Below are 21,724 nucleotides of genomic sequence, written 5' to 3'. Positions count from 1 at the left end.
TAAAGATGGTTATATTCTCATAACAATGTATATATAAATCTTATGAATGTTAGTGTAGTACAATAACAAACATTTGGAATTTTATATGTTGTTAATTTTACAATAAAAAGGAAAACATTATAGAGATTTATATTAAGCAGGAAGTATTCATGTTGATGACACTATGTCATTATCATATACATGTTGATAACATTATGTCATTATCCTAAGCTATTGATACAAATTTAGGTCCTCCTACAGGCAGAGGTACCTTTCTCTATGTTAAAACAGCAAATCTGCCATATTACAATCTTTAAATTCATCAACTGAGTAAAATGCTTTATCTTTGAGCCATTGACCCAATGTTGTCTTAAATTTACTTTTAGATACTGTTTGTACAATTTTAGGGAGCATATTAAACAGTTCGAGGCCTACATATTTATAACTATTATGTATTTTAGACAGTCTAGAGTATGGCAGATCAATTGTGTGGTTTCGTCTTGTATTGTGGGTGTGGACAGATGACCTAAGGGGATATTGAGCTATGTTTTCTTTTACGTGTAGTAAGCAATAATAGATGTACAAACAAGGAACTGTCATGATGTTAAGTTTTTTGAAATGTTCCCTGCATGTATCCCTAGGAGATAAACCCACTATACATTGAAGAGCTTTTTTTTGCCATCTGAAAATTGATATTGAAGTGGGAGAATTTCCCCAGAGCAGAATACCATATGAACGATGGGGGTGGATATAAGCAGAATATGAATGCAGCAGTAAGTTTTGGATGACATTACCCCTAAGCTTATAAAGTAGGAACATAGCACGTGCAAGTTTAGAACAGACGTGTGTGATATGTTTATCCCAACTAAGTTTATGGTCAATCATCATTCCTAGCAGTTTAACGGACTTATTTTCTTTGTTTGATGCCTTCAAATTAAAGAATATTTCCTCAGTTTTTGTTTCATTTATGAATAGGGAGTTTGCACTAAACCAATGAACCGATTTTTCAAATATCCAAGCATTGTGGAATTCGCCAAAATCATTTGTTCCCAAACACCTGTTGCCCACCCTGCAGGTAATTTTACTGGTGCCAGCATTGGGTCAGTAGCACGATATCTCAGTTTCAGCAATCTTCTTCAACTAATAGTAATTTCGTGTACTGCAAAGTTTGTAAACACATGCAGATAACAAGTACTGTTAACTCTTCTACATAGAGGCACTGTCTAGTATTGTATTTCGCCTCAAGGCACACGCAATTGTCATACAAAATGATAATTAGATATATGTCAATTATCATATGTTTGATGAATTGAATTTTGCATTTAAATGATGTAAGTATTTGTATTGAACGGAGGGTGGGGGAAGGCTCAAACTAGTGATCCAACTATTAAGACACTCAAATATTACCGATAGAGCTGTGTGGACCTTCGAAAATTGTCCTGCCTTTAGTGAATTAAAGTTACACAGAATCGGAAAGTTGATTGTCTCAAGAGTTTTTGACATTGCATCGAACTGCTTTGGTAAATGGATATTTGAGTTCTGAACTTTAGGTACCATAAATATAAAAAATTATGAAAATCTAATTGCCTAGCACCCCATTCTTAGTCAATAAGATGATACACTGATGAGGTAGGTCAAGAGATGAAGACACCACAGACTATCTCAGGATCAAGTGGATGAGAGAAGTACTGTTGCATTGCTCTGTGTATGATGAACATTGTTTGGTTACATTCACATCCCTACTACCAGCACTGGTGAAGACCATACTCTCAAAGTGGAATACTGTTAACTCAAAACTTCCATATAATTGTTGCTGGTTGTTCTGCTCATTACTATACAGGTGGAATATCAGACTTCCTTTCAATTCCCTTTCTACCTCTTTCCAATGTCCCTTTGTACTTGTTTCTGCTTTCCCCCTGTCTCCCTTGCCCTCTTCTACCTCTTTGTCGTCCTCATCTACCTGCTTTCCTCTTTCCTTTGTATTTATTTCCTACCCAGTTTCTTCTTGTCACTTTTCCTCTTAGCCATCTATATTTACATCTACATACTCAATTTGCAAATCACCATACAATGCATGAAGGAGGTTACATCGCACCAATACTAGTCATTTCCTCTCTTATTGCACTGACAAATAAAACAAAGGAAAATTGACTGTATAAAAGCCTCTACAAGAGCCCTAATTTCACACTTCTACCTTCATGGTTGTTACGTGAAATACATCTGTCTCTCTTCTTTCACTTACTGTCTTCTGTTCCATGGTTCAAAGTGCAACATAACCTATTATCACTACTTTGTGACCCTTCATCCCAGATTCTCATTCTTCTTATAAGCTAAATCAGTCACAGTGGATATGGGAATCATTCTGTTCTAATTTACATCATCTCCATCTTTTGAAGAGGAGTGAAATTTGTTTTTAAATCTTGCACATTACAGTCTGTCCAAACTCAAAATTTTGATGTAATGTGAACTTTTTGAATTAATTGGAATATATTTATTTGTGTTTGTAATTTCTTTTCTTTCCTCTTACCAACTGAAGAAAGTAGCTCGGCATTCCATACTATATTCTCGCGGAATAATATTCAAATCCTTAACTGATTATACTGTATTAGGTTCTCCCTGTTTTATCTTCACCTGCAGACAACTGCTAGATGGATCTCTTCAACAAACCAGTGCCATTTGCAATTTATTTTCTTTTTCTTGTCGGGCTGAACTGTTGACCTGTCTGTAGTGATGGAGGAAAGCATTCTCTGTGTTTTGTTTTTACACTACCTTCAGTATTTGATATGAATTTACTTTTAACATTCTTGGAGATCATGAGTACATAAATACTTATTTACTGAAATCATGTAAGACACATATGAGTATCTAGTGAAAATGTAACCTTGGTTTCAAACCAATAAAGACAAGTAGCATTTCTACCGTTCGGTATGAGAGGGGGTACTGCCGTAGCATTCGCATACAAAATATGAATTAAGCTCAGTGCTTCACAAAAACTAGTCATTAATCATTTGAAAATGAAAGGTTTAAAGGTTTCTTTGTGTTTGGAAATAAGCGGACAATGGGAGGGGCGGGGGGGGGGGGGGGGGGGGGGGCCTGAACAGAAGTATTAATTAAGTAAGTCACTAACGATTAGTAAAAATACAAAAGCTGCAGTTATAGACAGAGAGAAAAGTGTGAAATTACAACAAAGTTTTACCACGTGAACAGTAAATGCTTCAAAGACATCTGTAATGATTATTAAGGAGAAAAGTGCAAGTGGGCACACAGGAAGGAAGACTTGGGATATGAAATGGATAAAGAAATAATGTAAAGCAAGAACAAAACAAATTAGGACACAAACATGCAGTATGCTCAGAAAAGATGATGGAGAACAGCAGAAATGGATGTTGGATTTGAAAGAAGGGAACATCATGGCGAAAAGCACAAAGAGGGCGAAAGAAACAAAGAAAAAGGCAACAGAAAGTTAATGTATGCAACTGGTCTGAGAAAGAAATTTCGCTGTGCAACAAAATCAAACTATATGGAGTGCAGTCGTAAGGTTTTAATCATCACCTCTGAGAAATAGTTACATGATTATTTTTTTGCAGGTAAATGTTCAGTCGTGGTATGCATTGAAAACCCCACATCACAATGCCATAGCATGCCTTTCTGAAGCCAAAACAGAATGGTGTACCACACTGATAACATGGAGATTAGCTGCTCAACTTTGTTTTAGCTCCTCTGGCTGCATGCAGTGATGTGGGAATTTCAGTGTGCACAAGGACTGCAAACTTTAACCCTCAAAAAAATTGTGTAACTTTTATTTTTTCAAGGTGTTAATTAAAAATTTGTCTACACCTCATATAGGTTCTTGATTGATAAAAATTTTGTAGTTGCGATTAACATATTGGAAAGTGAATGTGGCTTGTCAGTAAGTAAACTTCAGGACAACTGACTCTACATGATTCCAGAAAATTGCCATAATGCTGACATACAGCTTGTCTAATGTCATCTTATTGCTCTTCACTTCATCTCCATGAAAGCACATTTTCATTTGTTTTCTCGAGAACTCCAAGTATTATTACCAGGTTGTGTATCAGCTTATGTACTAGAATTGTTTATGTTTCAAATCAGCATAGTGACTGTACTATAACCAGAGAGATTCAGTGGACACAGGCAGATGCTCTATTAACACAAGCACAGGGACCTAATGCTCAATTCAGCATGCATGTTATCTTCTTCCTTTTTACCAGTATCTATATTTAGAATTTTGTTCTTTGGCAAGTGCTTAGTTTTTGCCAATTGCCTTGCATGTACTGATTTGCCAATAGTTGTTCTTTCACCTTTAATCCTTCCAAATGGGGTTGCTAAGTATTGTCTCACATTTGGGAGCAGTGTAATTCAAACCCTCATCAATTTATGTTCTCTGTTTTTTCCTAAACTGATTAAGATGAATATCAAGAAGGTTCTTATGTAAAGGACTTGACCAGTTTCCTTCCCCATCTTCGGCCTGTCCTTGTGCATGGTCTCTGATTACCTGGTTGTGAGCTGAACATTCAACTTTAATCTTTCTTCCGTTTTCCAACTTTAAAAAATTCTGTTATCTCTGTGTGTACTTCATTTCCTGTTACAATCCCTTGTCTTAACTTCTTGATTTATTTAATCTCATTTTTGTTGTGTATTTTCTCTGCTTTCATTTCATCCATTTCCACTCTATTATGTCCTCTTTCCCCTGTGTCCATGAGTGTCATATGTGTGCCTGCCTGTTGTTGTTGTTGTGGTCTTCAGTCCTGAGACTGGTTTGATGCAGCTCTCCATGCTACTCTATCCTGTGCAAGTTTCTTCATCTCCCAGTACCTACTGCAGCCTATATCCTTCTGAATCTGCTTAGTGTATTCATCTCTTGGTCTCCCTCTACGATTTTTACCCTCCACACTGCCCTCCAGTACCAAATTGGTGATCCCTTGATGCCTCAGAACATGTCCTACCAACCGATACCTTCTTCTGGTCAAGTTGTGCCACAAACTCCTCTTCTCCCCAATTCTATTCAATACCTCCTCGTTAGTTATGTGATCTCCCCATCTGATCTTGAGCATTCTTCTGTAGCACCACATTTCGAAAGCTTCTATTCTCTTCTTGTCCAAACTATTTATCGTCCATGTTTCACTTCCATACATGGCTACACTCCATACAAATACTTTCAGAAACAACTTCCTGACACTTAAATCAATACTCGATGTTAACAAATTTCTCTTCTTCAGAAACACTTTCCTTGCCATTGCCAGTCTACTTTTTATATCCTCTCTACTTTGACCATCATCAGTTATTTTGCTCCCCAAATAGCAAAACTCTCTTACTACATTAAGTGTCTCATTTCCTAATCTAATTCCCTCGGCATCACCCGACTTAATTCGACTACATTCCATTATCCTCGTTTTGCTTTTGTTGATGTTCATCTTATACCCTCCTTTCAAGATACTGTCCATTCCGTTCAACTGTTCTTCCATATCCTTTGCTGTCTCTGACAGAATTACAATGTCATCGGCAAACCTCAAAGTTTTTATTTCTTCTCCATGGTTTTTAATACCTACTCCGAACTTTTCTTTTGTTTCCTTTACAGCTTGCTCAATATACAGATTGAATAGCATCGGGGAGAGGCTACAACCCTGTCTCACTCCCTTCCCAACCACTGCTTCCCTTTCATGTCCCTCGACTCTTATAATTGCCATCTGGTTTTTGTACAAATTGTAAATAGCCTTTCGCTCCCTGTATTTTACCCCTGCCCCCTCCAGAATTTGAAAGAGAGTATTCCAGTCAACATTGTCAAAAGCTTTCTCTAAGTCTACAAATGCTAGAAATATAGGTTTGCCTTTCTTTAATCTAGCTTCTAAGATAAGTCGTAGGGTCAGTATTGCCTCACGTGTTCCAACATTTCTACGGAATCCTAACTGATCTTCCCTGAGGCCAGCTTCTACCAGTTTTTCCATTCATCTGTAAAGAATTCGCGTTAGTATTTTGCAGCTGTGACTTATTAAACTGATAGTTCGGTAATTTTCACATCTGTCAACACCTGCTTTCTTTGGGATTGGAATTACTACATTCTTCTTGAAGTCTGAGGGAATTTCGCCTGTCTCATACATCTTACTCACCATATGGTAGAGTTTTGTTAGGCCTGGCTCTCCCAAGGCTGTCAGTAGTTCTAATGGAATGTTGTCTACTCCCGGGGCCTTTTTTCAACTTAGGTCTTTCAGTGCTCTGTCAAACTCTTCATGCATTATCATATCTCCCATTTCATCTTCATCTACCTCCTCTTCCATTTCCATAATATTGTCCTCAAGAACATCGCCCCTGTATAGACCCTCTATATACTCCTTCCACCTTTCTGCTTTCCTGTCTTTGCTTAGAACTGGGTTTCCACCTGAGCTCTTGATATTCATGCCTGTTAACCTGTTGTATCTACTTTCCTTACCTCTGGCTGTTTTGTTGTGCCATTCTATGGTAAATTTGTTCTAGTCTAAGAAATTTTTAAATCTTGTATGTTGCATTTCGCATTCATTTCTTTCAGTTGTAGCATAAAGTGTTCCCCTTTTCCTTTTAAACTGTGTTATGTTCTTAATGAGTCTTTCTAAACTTTCCCTAACATGTTATCTTAATGTTGATTTTCTGTCTGAAAGTAAAAATTAATTAATATTTTGTGCATAAGTTTCACCTTTGCATTGATATGTGGTGTTTTACATAGTTACGTTTGGTTAAAGGTTCTTTTCTAAACTGATGTCTGTGTCACATTCATAAAGGAACAGTAGTGTTACATGTTTAAATGAAAAAATGCTTGTAAATACAGGGTATGTCAAAGACACCAACCAACTTTGAGTGATTGTAGAGGTGTATTGAGGAAGAAATTCGGGATCCAACTGTACTACAGTGTGTCCAAACTACAAGGGACACAGCAAACAGTTAGGCCCCTCCTTTGGCAGGAAATTTGAGTTTCAATGGTGAAGAAGTGGAAAACTACATTACGTGCAGTTGAAACATGAGAGTAAGACAAAAACACGTGATGCAAACACATTGTATTGCAAGAAAAACTGGACTTGCAGAGTTGCATATATATGGGCAAATATTTCCAAATAGGCATCAGCCACACCACACTGTCTGCCACTGCTCGTCAGCATCTAGGTGAAACATGAGGTTTCAAAGGGCATCAAAGTGAGGGAGGTAATATGTGAAATGCAGATATGCATAGGATAAGCTGAAGATAACACACACACACACACACTCATCCATAAGAAGTTGCATAGTAGCACACAAAGTGCAAACCAACTATGTGACAATCTGATGAGCAGTGCATAGGAGGATGGTTTCCACTTCATTTCCAGGAGGGACAGGTGCTTAGAATTCTTGATTTTGTTTCACAAGTGGTGTGCTGGTGTGGTCTTTGCAGTGCAGTATTATGCGGCTGTATTATGCTGTAACAATATAATGAAAAGGATAGTTGCTGCTTACCATATAGCAGATATGCCGAGTCACAGAAAGGTACAACTAAGTAAAAGACTGTCAGAAAGTTAGGCTAACTTTCTAACAGTCTTTTAGTTGTACTTTTCTGTGACTCAGCATCTCCACTATGTGTGAGTAGCAGCTATCCCGTTCATCATATTGTTACATTCCATTGTGGATTTTCCATTGTTTGTATTATACTGTAGGTGTTTTGTTTACTGGTGAGGTGTCCTTTAACCATGAGGGCATGTTCAGTTCTCACAGCTGTCATATTTTAATAGAAGATAAAGCACATGAATGAGGTCATCAATTAACATTTACAATGAATTTATAGACTGGAATGGTACATGATTGACTGATTTACTGTTAGATGCTTCCTCCTCAATTTATAAGCAGTGTTCATTTGATTAGTGCCCCTGGAATAATTGTAAGAGGTGCTACTTGCAGTCCATTGATATATTTGGTTCCAATGTGATAGGCCCCTACTCATTTCAATACAGCTGCTAAAGCCCAAATCAAAAACAGTAGATCTTTGGAAATTTCTGAGTGCTTGAGGTGTCCCTGTAACTTGGCTGCTGCAGTTGGCTGATGTCAACCGCTTCAGTTTTACCTGTACGATTGTCCGAAGGATGTGATGTATGAAATCTCAGTGGAGTCTGCTAAGGACGTAGTTTCAAGAATATGTGCTGCATGTGAAGATATTTGCCCTATGCTCAGTATCTTTGAGTGAGTTGATGTTAGGCTTGCTGCAGTGTTGGATACAGGCATTTTGAATACATTCTGTAGTTTCATTTTCCTTCATGTAAAAATATCATGAACAGCAACATTTACTCCTTGAAACTTTTTAAATTCCCTGCCTCAGTGAATACTCTTTTAAGTTTCTTCTTCTTTTACTTTCATTTACATTTCTTTTCTTTTAAAGTAAATAAAAGTATTGTATTCTTAAACCTGTGTTATTATTCACTGAATGTGTGTGACTGCTGCAACCTCCAGAAATGGTGATGGGAAGAGCTGCTACATAGGCAGACATCCCATATAATTTTGAGGTTGTTGGTGTTATTTTGTTACACTCTACATAATAACTAACTTTGAGAGATTTTTAGGGGGTACCATGAGAAATTAACTGAGAGCAGGATACTTTGTCTGAAACAGTCACACAATACATAGAGCATCGAAATTACAGAAGCAAATACCTGCCTCATAGCTGCCATCTTCTCCACCAGATATTACGGCATGTATTCCTGAGGACATCCTGCATGGCCCTTCAAAGTTTCGTCTGTTTGTTGCACCCTGTAGGTCTACGTCAGGTACTGTTTGCAAATGTTAGTGGACTACAATTTTTTGCTGAATGTCCTAGTTGTGCTTCCAGTAGATTCAAAGCATCACTTCTAGATCATATGTGTAGCAGTTTGCAGTACTCTTGTGTATGGATATGCATGTCTTAACGTGGATAAACCATTTTATGTAGATTAGTAAAAAATTATAATAATGGTAACAATAACAAAGATCACATTTTAGTGAAATATATGGTGCTGGAAGCTATCTTGATTCTGTGATACTCTAGAATTAATGCAAAGAATTTATTCATTGATTAAATCCTCTTGGTCGCACTGGCCAAAATTCTAATATCATAATCAAAGAGAAATGAAGACTCCAAAATATTCTAATATCATAATCAAAGAGAAATGAAGACTCTGATCGTTTGGATCCATCCCTACACTGTAAAGCTGTCATATTCAGGAGATCATCTTTTTCATTGGTTGAATCAGGAGTACCTTGCACAAACATCAAGACTGTAATAAGATGATTTGACATATTTTACCCAAAATGTTTGCTCAAACAAATGTGAAACACAATCTTACACTGAGGAATCAGGAACAACAACTTGGATACAAAATATAATTATAAGCTTGTGTCATAGTGTGATTAACAGTGTGATTGAGCTAGAGTCAAGTACTGTAGTGTACATGTCAAACATGTAAGCCACTTTATTTCAGAGTGATGACTCCAACTATATTTGGGAACCTTTAGCGGAAAAATAACATAGAGAAGTGTCACTGTCAAAAATATGTACATTGATAACGAGGGTAGTAGTCAGATTGAGAGATAATAGAAGAGAAGGAAGTTTTAAAACCTATTCTAGAGTGTAATATATTTCTGTCTCATACAGTTAATCTAAATGTATCACCCTCATATTAATATTTCTGACCTTTTAAATTTGTCTTCCTGATGTGGGTATTTGTGAGTTCCACAAAGATGATTTGTCCCTTAAATATATAATCAGGTACTACCCTCCAACTGCCTTCTTTTTACAATAATCTAATCTGTTGTACGCTCTTCACCATCTTAACTTTGCCGAGTCTTTTTTACTTTTTCATTACATTATCCCTTTATCCTACTATTTTCTGGTGCCTGCATAGCTTCCATTCAACTTTTCATTTACTTTCCCAATTTTTTGTGTTGATTCTCTTGGTCATTATGAGATCAGAACCCTCCCTTTCAATATTTATTTTCTGTTTATAAATAAGAAGGCATTTTGTGATAGCTTTGCTGATAGCTCAACTTGGATATATGTCTATTTTTTAGCATCATGTTTATTTTGTAAAATATTAAATGGGGCAATGCTTCAGACATCAGGCTGCATAGGTATCATCCAGGTCACTCTCCAAAATTTCTGTAAAGTATTGATAGTATTTGTGTGTTGTGTGTGTGTGTGTGTGTGTGTGTGTGTGTGTGTGTGTGTGTGTGTGTGTGTGTGTGTGTGTGTGTGTGTGTGTGTGTGATAGAGAGAGAGAAAAGGGGGGAGGGAGAAGAAAAACACTAATATCAAACAGCTAATACACCTAAAAAAGCACGATGTACTATAAAGGAGCTATACAAATTGCTCACAAATTGATATTCCTATGGGTATCAATAGAAAAAGCAAAATTGTAGACATTGTCGGCCAGTGGATGAATGTGTGATGCTGCAGCACCATTTCACTGCACAGCTAGCAGGGACAGTAAATATACTAAACAGGGGACGTGTCGATACTAGGGCATTAATTATTTGCGAATTTCATTTACACCATTGGACTGTAGCCATGCCTCACAGACAGGTGCATGATCCATATATGCAGATGTCAGCATTTGAGAGAGGATGAGTAATTGGGCTCAAAGAAGTCAGTTGAGGTAATCACCACATCCCGACATTTGAATGGGAGTGATGCCATTATAAATGATGTTGGCATGTGTTTGTGAACCATGGCCAAACACAGCATCAAGAAGGAAGTGATTGACCTAGAGAGACCACAGAATATGAAGACTGAGCAATCATAAGAGAGGCTTCATTGACCAGAAGGATCATTGATAGGCAGCTCAGAGAAAGGAGCCTGAGCTCACTATGCCATTTGCATTGACTACCATTGGCCTTTGTACACCAGCAAGCCCATTTGAAGTGGTGTTGGGCACATTCGACCTGGAATCTCATTCAGTGGAGTAGAATTGTTTCTAGTGATAAGTCCAGCTTGGAGCTGAGCCCCGATGATGAGCAAAGACATGTCTTGAGATTCCTCAATAAACCTGACTGTCGCCTACCATATGACCTGACAGCCAGGAGTGGTGGTCTGAGGTACCATTTCATTTCATAGCAGGACCACTTTGCTTGTCATCCATGGCACCTTTACTGTACAGTGCTACACTGATGACATCCTACACCCCGTTTTGTAACCATTTGTGGCAAGACATCCTAGGCTTACATTTCAGAAAAAAAAAAAAAAAAAATGCCCACACTAACTCAGCAAGAGTTTCTACTGCTTATCTGTGAACTTGCCAAACCCTACCTTGACCAGCAATCCAATTGAGAATGTTTGGAGCATTATGGGCAGGGCCTTCCAGCCAGCACAGGATTTTGATGATCTAATGCACCAACTGGACAGAATTTGGCATGAAATCTGTCATGAGAACATCCAAATCTATCAATCAGTCCCAGCCTGAGTAACTCCTCATATAAGGGCCAGAGGTAGACCAACACATTATTGATTTGCTCAATTTGTGAAGCTCTTTCTCTTGAATAAATCATCCTTTTTTCTGAAATTGTAATCATTTGTTTGTCTGTATGTGTATATCACATCTACTGATTACCATCCCATTCAGATAATTAATTTGTGGTATGTCTTTTTTTTTGTCTTAATCTATATTAAACTGAGGTTGGGGATGAGTGCTGGCTATTCAAACCACGGAAAATACAAATTAGGAATGGCATATGTCTAGAGGTTTCCAGCAGGAATGGACACTACATAATTCATAATCAGAGTGAATTAGAAGTTGAAATGACTCTCAGTAAAAAACAGAAGAAATGTCAGAAAGCAGGGTGGAGAAAAAGCAAGATTACAACTCAATTAAAATCATTCTTAAATGAGTCCATGAGTGCTCTGTAGTGTGGCAGCCAGCAAATTCTACTACAGTGTATGATGACACGAAGGAAATTGAAGGGGAAGACTGCTGATGTAACGATAGTGAGAGTAGAAGCAGTAGTTAAAAAAATGCTGCCTTTTTTATTTTATGTTCAAATTGTGTTAAGCTATTGAGACTTATGATAAATGATTCATGCAGTGAGCATTAATACACTTTTTAATAATGTTAGACACTATTGTATTAAAATCAAATATTTTTTAATTTCTGTCATGCAGGTTGGATCATCTGTGTCTGGTTCATGTCCTTCACCTCCTTACACAGCAGAGTTTGACTATGACTGGCTGAGCCATCGTGTCACTCTGCAAGTTCGTTTTCCGTCTGAGGGTTGCTTTCATGCATCCGTTTCCTACCGTGGCACTGAACTACGTAATGGGGACTTCGACATTATTGTTTTAAGTGGTTAGTATATAATTTTATTATCAGCTTCAGTAATTGCCATTATTGCTCCTCCACTTTACCCTTCTTTCAACCCCCACAGCCACCACCTTTCCCTTCTGTTTGAACCCAAATCTTGGCTTCATAGGCATTACGCATAATGTATATCAGAGGACGCAATATAATAACAAAAATAATTAATTTTTGACAACATAATGTAATTGGATAAATAAAGAAATCTATTCACCAAACAGCGGCAGGAGAAAACACACACACACACACACACACACACACACACACACACACACACACACACAAAGGTTTAACTTATGCAAGCCAGTAGTTCCTTCTTCCAGCAGAAGAGTTGAAGGGGAAGGAAGAGGAGTGAAGGAAAAGGACTCAACAGGCTTAGGAAAAGGGTTACAGCTCAGAAAAGTCACCCAGAACCCTGAGTCAGGGGAGACTTACTGGACACCATGGGAAGAAAAGACTGACTGTGGGAATGGCACTGGATGAGATTTGGAAGCCTAAGAGCTGAAAGGAGAAAGACAGGGTAATATGCAAGACAGAGATTACTGCTAAAACGTCATGCATGATTTAATAAGAGTGAAAAGCTGAGTAAATTGTTTGTAACAGATGTGGGAGGGGAGATGGCAAAAAATAGACGGGTCAGAAAATGAAAGATGTAGAAAACTATAATGGAGTGAAAAAAAGGAGTAGTTACTTTGGAGAAGTGCTGAGACAGAAGGAATTAACGTAAGTTAAATCCAGGTGGATGGCAAGAGCCAAGGACGTACTGTAGCGCAAGTTCCCACCTGTGGAGTTTTGAGAGACTGGTGTCTGGGGGAAGAATCTAGATGGTGCATGTGATGACACAGGAAATGAGCTCATGACAAGGCCATGACTTTCTAAATCCATGCCCTGAAATGAGATCCATTCTATCTTAACATTTTGCTCACCGCATCTAGAATAGCTTTTTGTCACCGTCCCAATCTCTGCAGTATCCTTATCAGACCCTATGCTCCTTCTGCACCCATCTCCCTACCCCATGGCTCCTACCCCTGTGACCATCCCCACTGTGAGACTTGCTCTGTGCACCCTCCTATTATCACCTATTCCAGCCCTGTAACTGGCAAAACCTGTACTATCAAAGGGAGAGCCATCTGTGAAATGACACGTCATGTGCCAGCTGTTATGTAAACACTGTTCAGCCTTTTACATCAGCAAGATTATCACTCAGTTATCAGTTAGGCTGAATGGACATAGGTACAGGGTGTGTACCAGCAACACACAAGATGGGCCAAACTCTTTGCCTTTACAGATTTCTGCTTGTGTCTGTGTATGTGCGGATGGATATGTGTGTGTGTGTGTGTGTGTGTGTGTGTGTGTGTGTGTGTGTGTGTGTGTGTGTGCGCGCGAGTGTATACCTGTCCTTTTTTCCCCATAAGGTAAGTCTTTCTGCTCCCGGGATTGGAATGACTCCTTACCCTCTCCCTTAAAATCCACATCCTTTCGTTGAATTCTGTGTGTATGTATGTGTTTGTTTGTGTGTCTATCGACCTGCCAGCACTTTCGTTTGGTAAGTCACATCATCTTTGTTTTTAGATATAATATTTTAACCAATTATACTTATAATGAGGCAAATAAGTTTTGTTTAGATTTAGGCCTTTCTGATCTTTGTGTTATATATATGACGTTCCCAAAAACAATAGAACATTGCTCGAAAAAAATATACACCAAATGCCTGCTCAGCAAAGAAAATATGAACTTATTGCTTGATAAATTAAATAAGGTGTACTGAAAATTATGCTACTATTGTGGAAAACTTTCTACAAGTTTTTAATGAAACTTTTACTCTTACTGTACATTATAAAAATGTAGGAAATAAAGTAAAGGGGATTACTGTAACAATAAAAATCTCTAGTCCAAGAAAAAGACCACTACACAGGGAACTAAATCATAACAAAAGTCCTGATTTTGTTATCTATGTAAAAAATTGCAAAAATATTTTTAAAAAAGTTGTAAAGGCAGCAAAAGAACTGGCAAATAATAGATTTATTTTGGATAGTGAAAACAAATCAAAGGCATTACAGTCAGTGAACAAAGCTAGAGGCCATGATATTTCTGAACTCAAGATAGAGGATAAAACTATTGTAAACCCTGCTCAGATTTATGAATTATTTAATGAATTCTTTATAAACATAAACAGATCCAACATCAATGTAGAAGATAACCCAGATAAGGTAAATTTCTTCAACAGTGAGCAATTTGAAGATGAATTTTTCAGTACCCACATTTTATTTTTTATTTTTTAACCACATCTAACCATCTGTCTGATATACAGAAGGACTTCATGCCACAAATACCCTGCCACCACAGTAACGGCATCTGGAGGAGGACAGTCAGCCTCAGTTGCAACAAGTAAGGTACCTCCCACTTGTTCAGTCATAATTTCAGCAATGGGCAACACCTTAGATCTGTAATTATAGAGAATTGGCACAGCTGTACAGCCAGTGCCTAAATACGCACTCCTCCTAGAGACCTATGTCCCCAACACTGAGTACCATTCGCTCTCAGTTGAGGCCAGACTGGGCAGATGTGGCACATCGGGAGGTTCTGTAGCATCAGGGTTCGTAGGGGATGCTGGTGGGATGAGAGGTTCCACAGCTGACATCCCAGACGCACCTTTGTTGCTGCAGCACTTGACCTCAGTCTGAAGCTTGTCAACAGTGGCAAATGAAGTTTATAACTTTTTTGTGCACTGTGGCCTCTTCCCTCACTTGCATACACAACAATTACAGCCCCTAGGCATATTTTGCTATTAATTAAATTGAATTAAAACTATGAAACAATTAAAAGGTTCTGAAACTATCTGGTTATATAGTTTAAAGAACTGAGACGACTACTATGGCTAAATCTGGTTAGGTACTTGGATCAAGTGACACTAACACTTGTACAACATGCAAAGAATTTTAGAAAAAATGTAAACACTACTCAACACAGACTAGTAGATAGTTACAGGAAGGAAACAACTAAATTAAACACTGTATACATAATATTTGGACTGATGGCTGTCATTTGCTGGTCTGCACCTGGAGTTTGTTTGAAGAGCAGTGTCAACAGTAATCTAAAATTACTCCACACAACTTTTAATTTAAATTTCTATGCAACCACAATAATTAAACAAATTTTGCATGGAGGATTGCTTAACATTTGTTACTTTCTCCTTTTGTAGGGAAGTAAAGTGAGTTTTCTGGACTGCTTTACTTAAAAATTTCCTGTGGAAACACATACTTGTAGGAATTGTAGAGCACAGGAATTGTAGAGCACAAGTCATCTTGAATATAGTCATGAACAATGTACAGAGCATATCAAATGGTTCCACTTAATTAACTTCTATTAAAAATATATAATAATAATAATAATAATAATAATAATAATAATAATAACAACAACCTGTGGAGGCCTGGGAAAAGAATAGGCCTCCGGTATGTTCTGCCAGTCGCAAAAGGCGACGAAAAGAACAAACCACTAATAGGGCTAACCCCCCTTTTAGTATGATTAATTGGTTCAGGACAGAACTAATGAAGCCTCGGACAAGAGCTGTCATGGTCGGGGACGACACTTGAACCCTATGCCCGTCCACAATGGCAACAACACTGCTAGCCCCACAGAAAATGATTTAAATCCAAATAGAGGTGTTTTGCAGGATATGCTTCCTGCAACCACCCTAGAAGGAAAACAAAGACAGAGAATGAGATGGTCAGATGAAGTTAACCGGCACCTCATGTTCTGTTATTGCCAAGCAACAAACTTAGGAACCAACACAACTGGATACAGATCACAAGTATATACAACATTTATTACCAGATACCCAGAATTAAAATTTTTAACAGAACAATGACCAGCTGATCAGATCCGTCTAATAATCAAAAATAACAGGATACCCCAGTCAGAATTAGAAAACATCAAACAACAAGTACAACAAATACTGGAACAAAATAATGTGCAATCAGAAGAAGAAGAAGAAGAAAATACAGTAATGGACTCAAACATCCCAGAGCAAACAAACAAAGAACAACATGCATCAATTAAACAATCAGAGGAAAACGAAATCTTAAGACAGCCACCAGAACAAGCACAAATAGAACACGAAATGACACACATGTTAGATCTAGAAGAAAAATTTCAGCTGACATATATAGAATGCAAAGACACAAATACAGACGTTAGACCATTGTTGCATAGGCCACCAAATAACCCACAAGTTGAAACAACAATAACAACTATCAACACAATCATACACAACAAAATAAGTAAAAATACAGCTATGGAAGAGTTAAAACTACTGGTTTATATAGGAGCACCCACTACACTAAATATACACACAGAATAAACCCACAAAACCAGCATGGCAACACAGGCTACAGATCAGAATAGAAAAACTGAGAAAAGACATCGGACAGCTAACATAATTTATAAGAAGTGAAATATCAGACAAAATGAAAAAGATTAGGTAAAATCTCACAACAAGAAGCGATAGAGCAATTAGATGAAAAGAAGCAGAAATTACAAGCATTAGCAAAACGACTTAGAAGATACAAAAAAAGTGAAAATTGAAGAAACAAAACCAAACATTCAACACAAACCAAAAGAGATTTTACCAGACAATAGATAACACACACATTAAAATAGACAATCCTCCAAACATAATAGACATGGAACACTTCTGGAGCAACATATGGTCAAACCCGGTACAACATAACAGACGTGCACGGTGGATACAAGCAGAAACAGACAAATACAAGATGATACTACAAATGCCTGAAGTGATAATTTTGCAACATGAAGTCACCCGAGCAATTAATTCTACGTACAGTTGGAAAGCCCCTGGAAAAGATAAAATAGCAAATTTCTGGCTAAAGTAGTTCACCTCAACACATTCACATCTAACTAAATTATTTAACAGTTACGTTGCAGACCCATACACATTCCCTGATACACTTACACATGGAATAACTTATCTGAAACCTAAAGATCAAGCAGACACAGCAAACCCAGCAAAATATCGCCCCATAACGTGCCTACCAACAATATACAAAATATTAATGTCAGTCATTACACAGAAATTAATGACACATACAACACAGAACAAAATTATAAATGAAGAACAAAAAGGCTGTTGCAAAGGAGCACGAGGATGTAAAGAGCAACTGATAATAGATGCAGAGGTGACATATCAAGCTAAAACTAAACAAAGGTCTTGCTACACTACGCATACATTGATTACCAAAAAGCTTTTGATAGTGTACTCCACTCATGGTTACTACAAATATTGGAAATATACAAAGTAGATCCTAAATTGATACAGTTCCTAAACATAGTAATGAAAAATTGGAAAACCACACTTAATACCCAAACAAATTCAAATAATATCACATCACAGCCAATACAGATTAAGCGTGGAATATACCAAGGAGACTCATTAAGTCCTTTCTGGTTCTGCCTTGCTCTGAACCCACTATCCAACATGCTAAATAATACAAATTATGGATACAATATTACTGGAACATACCAACACAAAATCACACATTTGCTATACATGGATGATCTAAAACTACTGGCAGCAACAAATCAACAACTCAACCAATTACTAAAGATAACAGAAGTATTCAGAAATGATATAAATATGGCTTTTGGAACAGACAAATGTGAGAAAAATAGCATAGTCAAGGGAAAACACACTAAACAAGAAGATTACATATTGGATAACCACAGCGACTGCATAGAAGCGATGGAAAAAACAGATGCCTATAAATATCTAGGATACAGACAAAAAATAGGAATAGATAATACAAATATTAAAGAAGAACTAAAAGAAAAATATAGACAAAGACTAACAAAAATACTGAAAACAGAATTGACAGCAAGAAACAAGACAAAAGCTATAAATACTTATGCTATACCAATATTGACCTACTCATTTGGAGTAGTGAAATGAAGTAACACAGAACTAGAAGCACTCAATACACTTACACAATCACAATGCCACAAATATAGAATACATCACATACATTCAGCAACAGAAAGATTCACATTAAGCAGAAAGGAAGGACGAAAGGAATTTATCGACATAAAAAACCTACATTATGGACAGGTAGACAATTTAAGAAAATTCTTTATAGAACGAGCAGAAACTAGCAAAATACACAAAGCAATCACTCATATAAATACATCGGCTACACCATTGCAATTTCATAACCACTTCTACAACCCTTTAGATCACATAACATCAACAGATACGAAGAAAGTAAATTGGAAAAAGAAAACACTACATGGCAAGCACCCGTATCATCTAACACAGCCACACATCGATCAAGACGCGTCCAACACATGGCTAAGAAAAGGCAATATATACAGTGAAATGGAAGGATTCATGATTGCAATACAAGATCAAACAACAAACACGAGATATTACAGCAAGCATATTATTAAAGATCCCAATGCCACAACAGATAAATGCAGACTTTGCAAACAACAAATAGAAACAGTAGACCACATCACAAGCGGATGTACAATACTAGCAAATACAGAATACCCCAAAAGACATGACAATGTAGCAAAAATAATACATCAACAGCTTGCCATACAACATAAACTAACAAAACAACACGTTCCCACATACAAGTATGTACCACAAAATGTACTGGAGAATGATGAATACAAATTATACTGGAACAGAACCATTATAACAGATAAAACAACACCACATAACAAACCTGACATCATACTCACCAATAAAAAGAAGAAATTAACACAACTAATCGAAATATCCATACCCAATACAACAAATATGCAGAAGAAAACAGAAGAAAAAATTGAAAAATACATCCAACTGGCTGAGGAAGTCAAGGACATGTGTCATCAGGATAAAGTTGACATTATACCAATTATACTATCGACTACAGGAGTCATACCACACAATATCCACCAGTACATCAACGCAATACAGCTACATCCAAATGCATATGTACAACTACAGAAATCTGTAATTATTGATACATGTTCAATTACCCAAAAGTTCCTAAATGCAATGTAACATATACCGTACAGTTAAAAGGAAGTCACGCTTGATCAAGGTCCGCGTCACTTTCCATTTTTAACCAGACATAACGTCTGAGAAAGGAAAGAAATAATAATAATAATAATAATAATATTTCATCAAAAATTATAAAAGAATTTTCTGTAAGGCTTTCAGAGAAAACTTACCGGGATACCAAGCGCCTAGCTCGTACTTTAAGAAGCCTGATGGTTCTTTGGAAACTAATACGAAAAATAAATGCAGTATCTTAGCCCAATATTTCAGTTCCCTCCTCAACTGTGAATCACCCCAAGAAAAACTTGTCTTCTCTTCTCCAGTATTCACACACCCAGACTCGCATGCCCCAGATCTCGGGAAAATTATGGAAATAGTCACACAGTTGAAAAATAAAAAAGCACCAGGAGATGATGGGATCATTGCTGAATTCTGGAAACCAAATGATCCTACACTTATGCAGAAACTACATCATATAATATCAGACATATGGATGACAGAGCAAATACCAGAGGACTGGAAATGTGCTCTCATTCACCCGATACACAAAAAGGGTGACAAGACAGACATCAACAATTACAGAGGAATTTCCCTGCTCCCAGTCTCTTACAAAATCCTTTCCCAAGCACTTTTAAACAGGATAAAATCCCAAGTAGATGCACTAATTGGTGGATACCAGGCTTGATTCAGAAAAGGACGATCATGTGCGGAACAGATCTGGTGCTTAAAGACAATATTACAAATGAGGAAATGCAGAAACACAGTAATTACATTCATCGACTTCAAGAAAGCATACAATTCAGTGGACAGTGAAACCCTGTAACCCTGTTTAAAAGCATGGAAGAATTTGGAATCGACCGAAAGACACGAACAATCACAGAACAGGCACTTACAGGAACAACATCCAAAGTGAAATTCATGGGTGAAATATCAGAACCCTTTGACGGGGATGGGCTATCCCCAACGCTTTTCAATATTGTTCTAGAAAAGGTCATCAGGGAATGGGAATCTCATATAAAGGGCATCCAAATTGGTATCAAAAAAGAGAACCCGAATTAAAGTCAAGTGCCTTGCTTTCGCTGACGATATTGCAGTTATCACCAATAACAGAACAGAACAGAAGCAATTCATGCAGTGGAAAAAGTACATGAAGTTCCACAAATAACCGGACTACAGATATGAAAAAACCAAATATATGGAAAGACAGCCAGAAAATAAATCCCCTTTAATCACAAAACATGGTAAAATTGCACATGTCTACCATTTTAAATACCTCGGAGAAACTATACAATCCTTGGGATTAAATTGAATTGCCAATTAACAAAGAATTACCAAGCTCCAGAAGGCCTACAAGCTAGCATGGATGCATTAAAAGAAGTGCATTTTGACAGACACAAAATTATGGCACTATAGAACAGTGATTCTTCCAGAAGCAATCTACGCAGATGAAACAATGGTGATTTATAGTCATTCAAAAATTAGGGAAATAGAAACATTCTCAGGAAGATTTACGGTGCAATTAACAAAAACGGTATTTGGATGATGAGACCACAAAACGAGCTCTATATAAAGACCAACACACTAACAGACGAAATCAGAAAATGCCGAACCAAATTTTAAGTACACCGCTCTCCTAAAGGGGAACAATCATTAATAATAATAATAATAGAGGATAGGTACTGTGACATTATCAAAAGTATAGAATCAGAGATGATCTGAAATGTTGTGCATGAAAAGCAATGTGTGTAGTGAGAAACATAAATTATTCATTCTCTTAAAACTTCTGTTGCTGTATGAATTAGTGAAGAATGGAGAAACTCTGCCAGTTACAATTGTGAGTTTTCTGTTGCCAGCTTTCCTTTATTACTAGTCTGTATACCGTATGAGTCAGCTATAAATCTGTTGCTAAATGAATTTGAACACATTGATTTCAGGATCTTCTGAGTTTAAATATTGCATGTTTCTGCATTTTGACTTAAGTCATCAGTTTTCAATAATCTTTCATTCATGACATTTGAAGGCTTTTCAGGAGACTGAGATCTCAGCCTGGGGCTCTGATCTTCATTATTAGTATGCTAAAAAAACTTACAGTTGTCCTTTGAGTGTCTAAACATGGACATCTACCTAATGATATTTTCATTTGTTAAGTACACAGGCATGATTTTAAATGTTGTACTAACTGTGGAATATTTCTAAGAGCTGCTGCTTGTCAACTTTAAATGCTGATTCAACAGAAATATTGTACTATTTCTAAATCATCATCCAATGGTGTCTCCAAGAATGTTATAAGCTGCTGATATCTTTCTTATATACTTCTCTCTCAGCCTCAGCCTAACCATGAAAGGTGACA

General features: G+C 37.2%; 1 protein-coding gene across 1 annotated transcript in view; it reads left to right on the top strand.

Moving 5' to 3' along the window:
• Positions 1-21,724, top strand: part of LOC124802750 (apoptosis-resistant E3 ubiquitin protein ligase 1) — a 654,148-nt gene that overhangs the window by 540,151 nt on the left and 92,273 nt on the right. Inside the window, exon 8 of the mRNA XM_047263734.1 lies at positions 12,119-12,302. Within this exon, the coding sequence (XP_047119690.1) occupies positions 12,119-12,302 (184 nt within the window). The remainder of the gene's footprint in view (positions 1-12,118; positions 12,303-21,724) is intronic.

Source organism: Schistocerca piceifrons, chromosome 6, assembly GCF_021461385.2.
Source record: "Schistocerca piceifrons isolate TAMUIC-IGC-003096 chromosome 6, iqSchPice1.1, whole genome shotgun sequence".
NCBI lineage: Eukaryota > Metazoa > Arthropoda > Insecta > Orthoptera > Acrididae > Schistocerca > Schistocerca piceifrons.
Note: the sequence above shows the minus strand (reverse complement) of the source record. Positions and strands in the feature narration are given on the sequence as shown.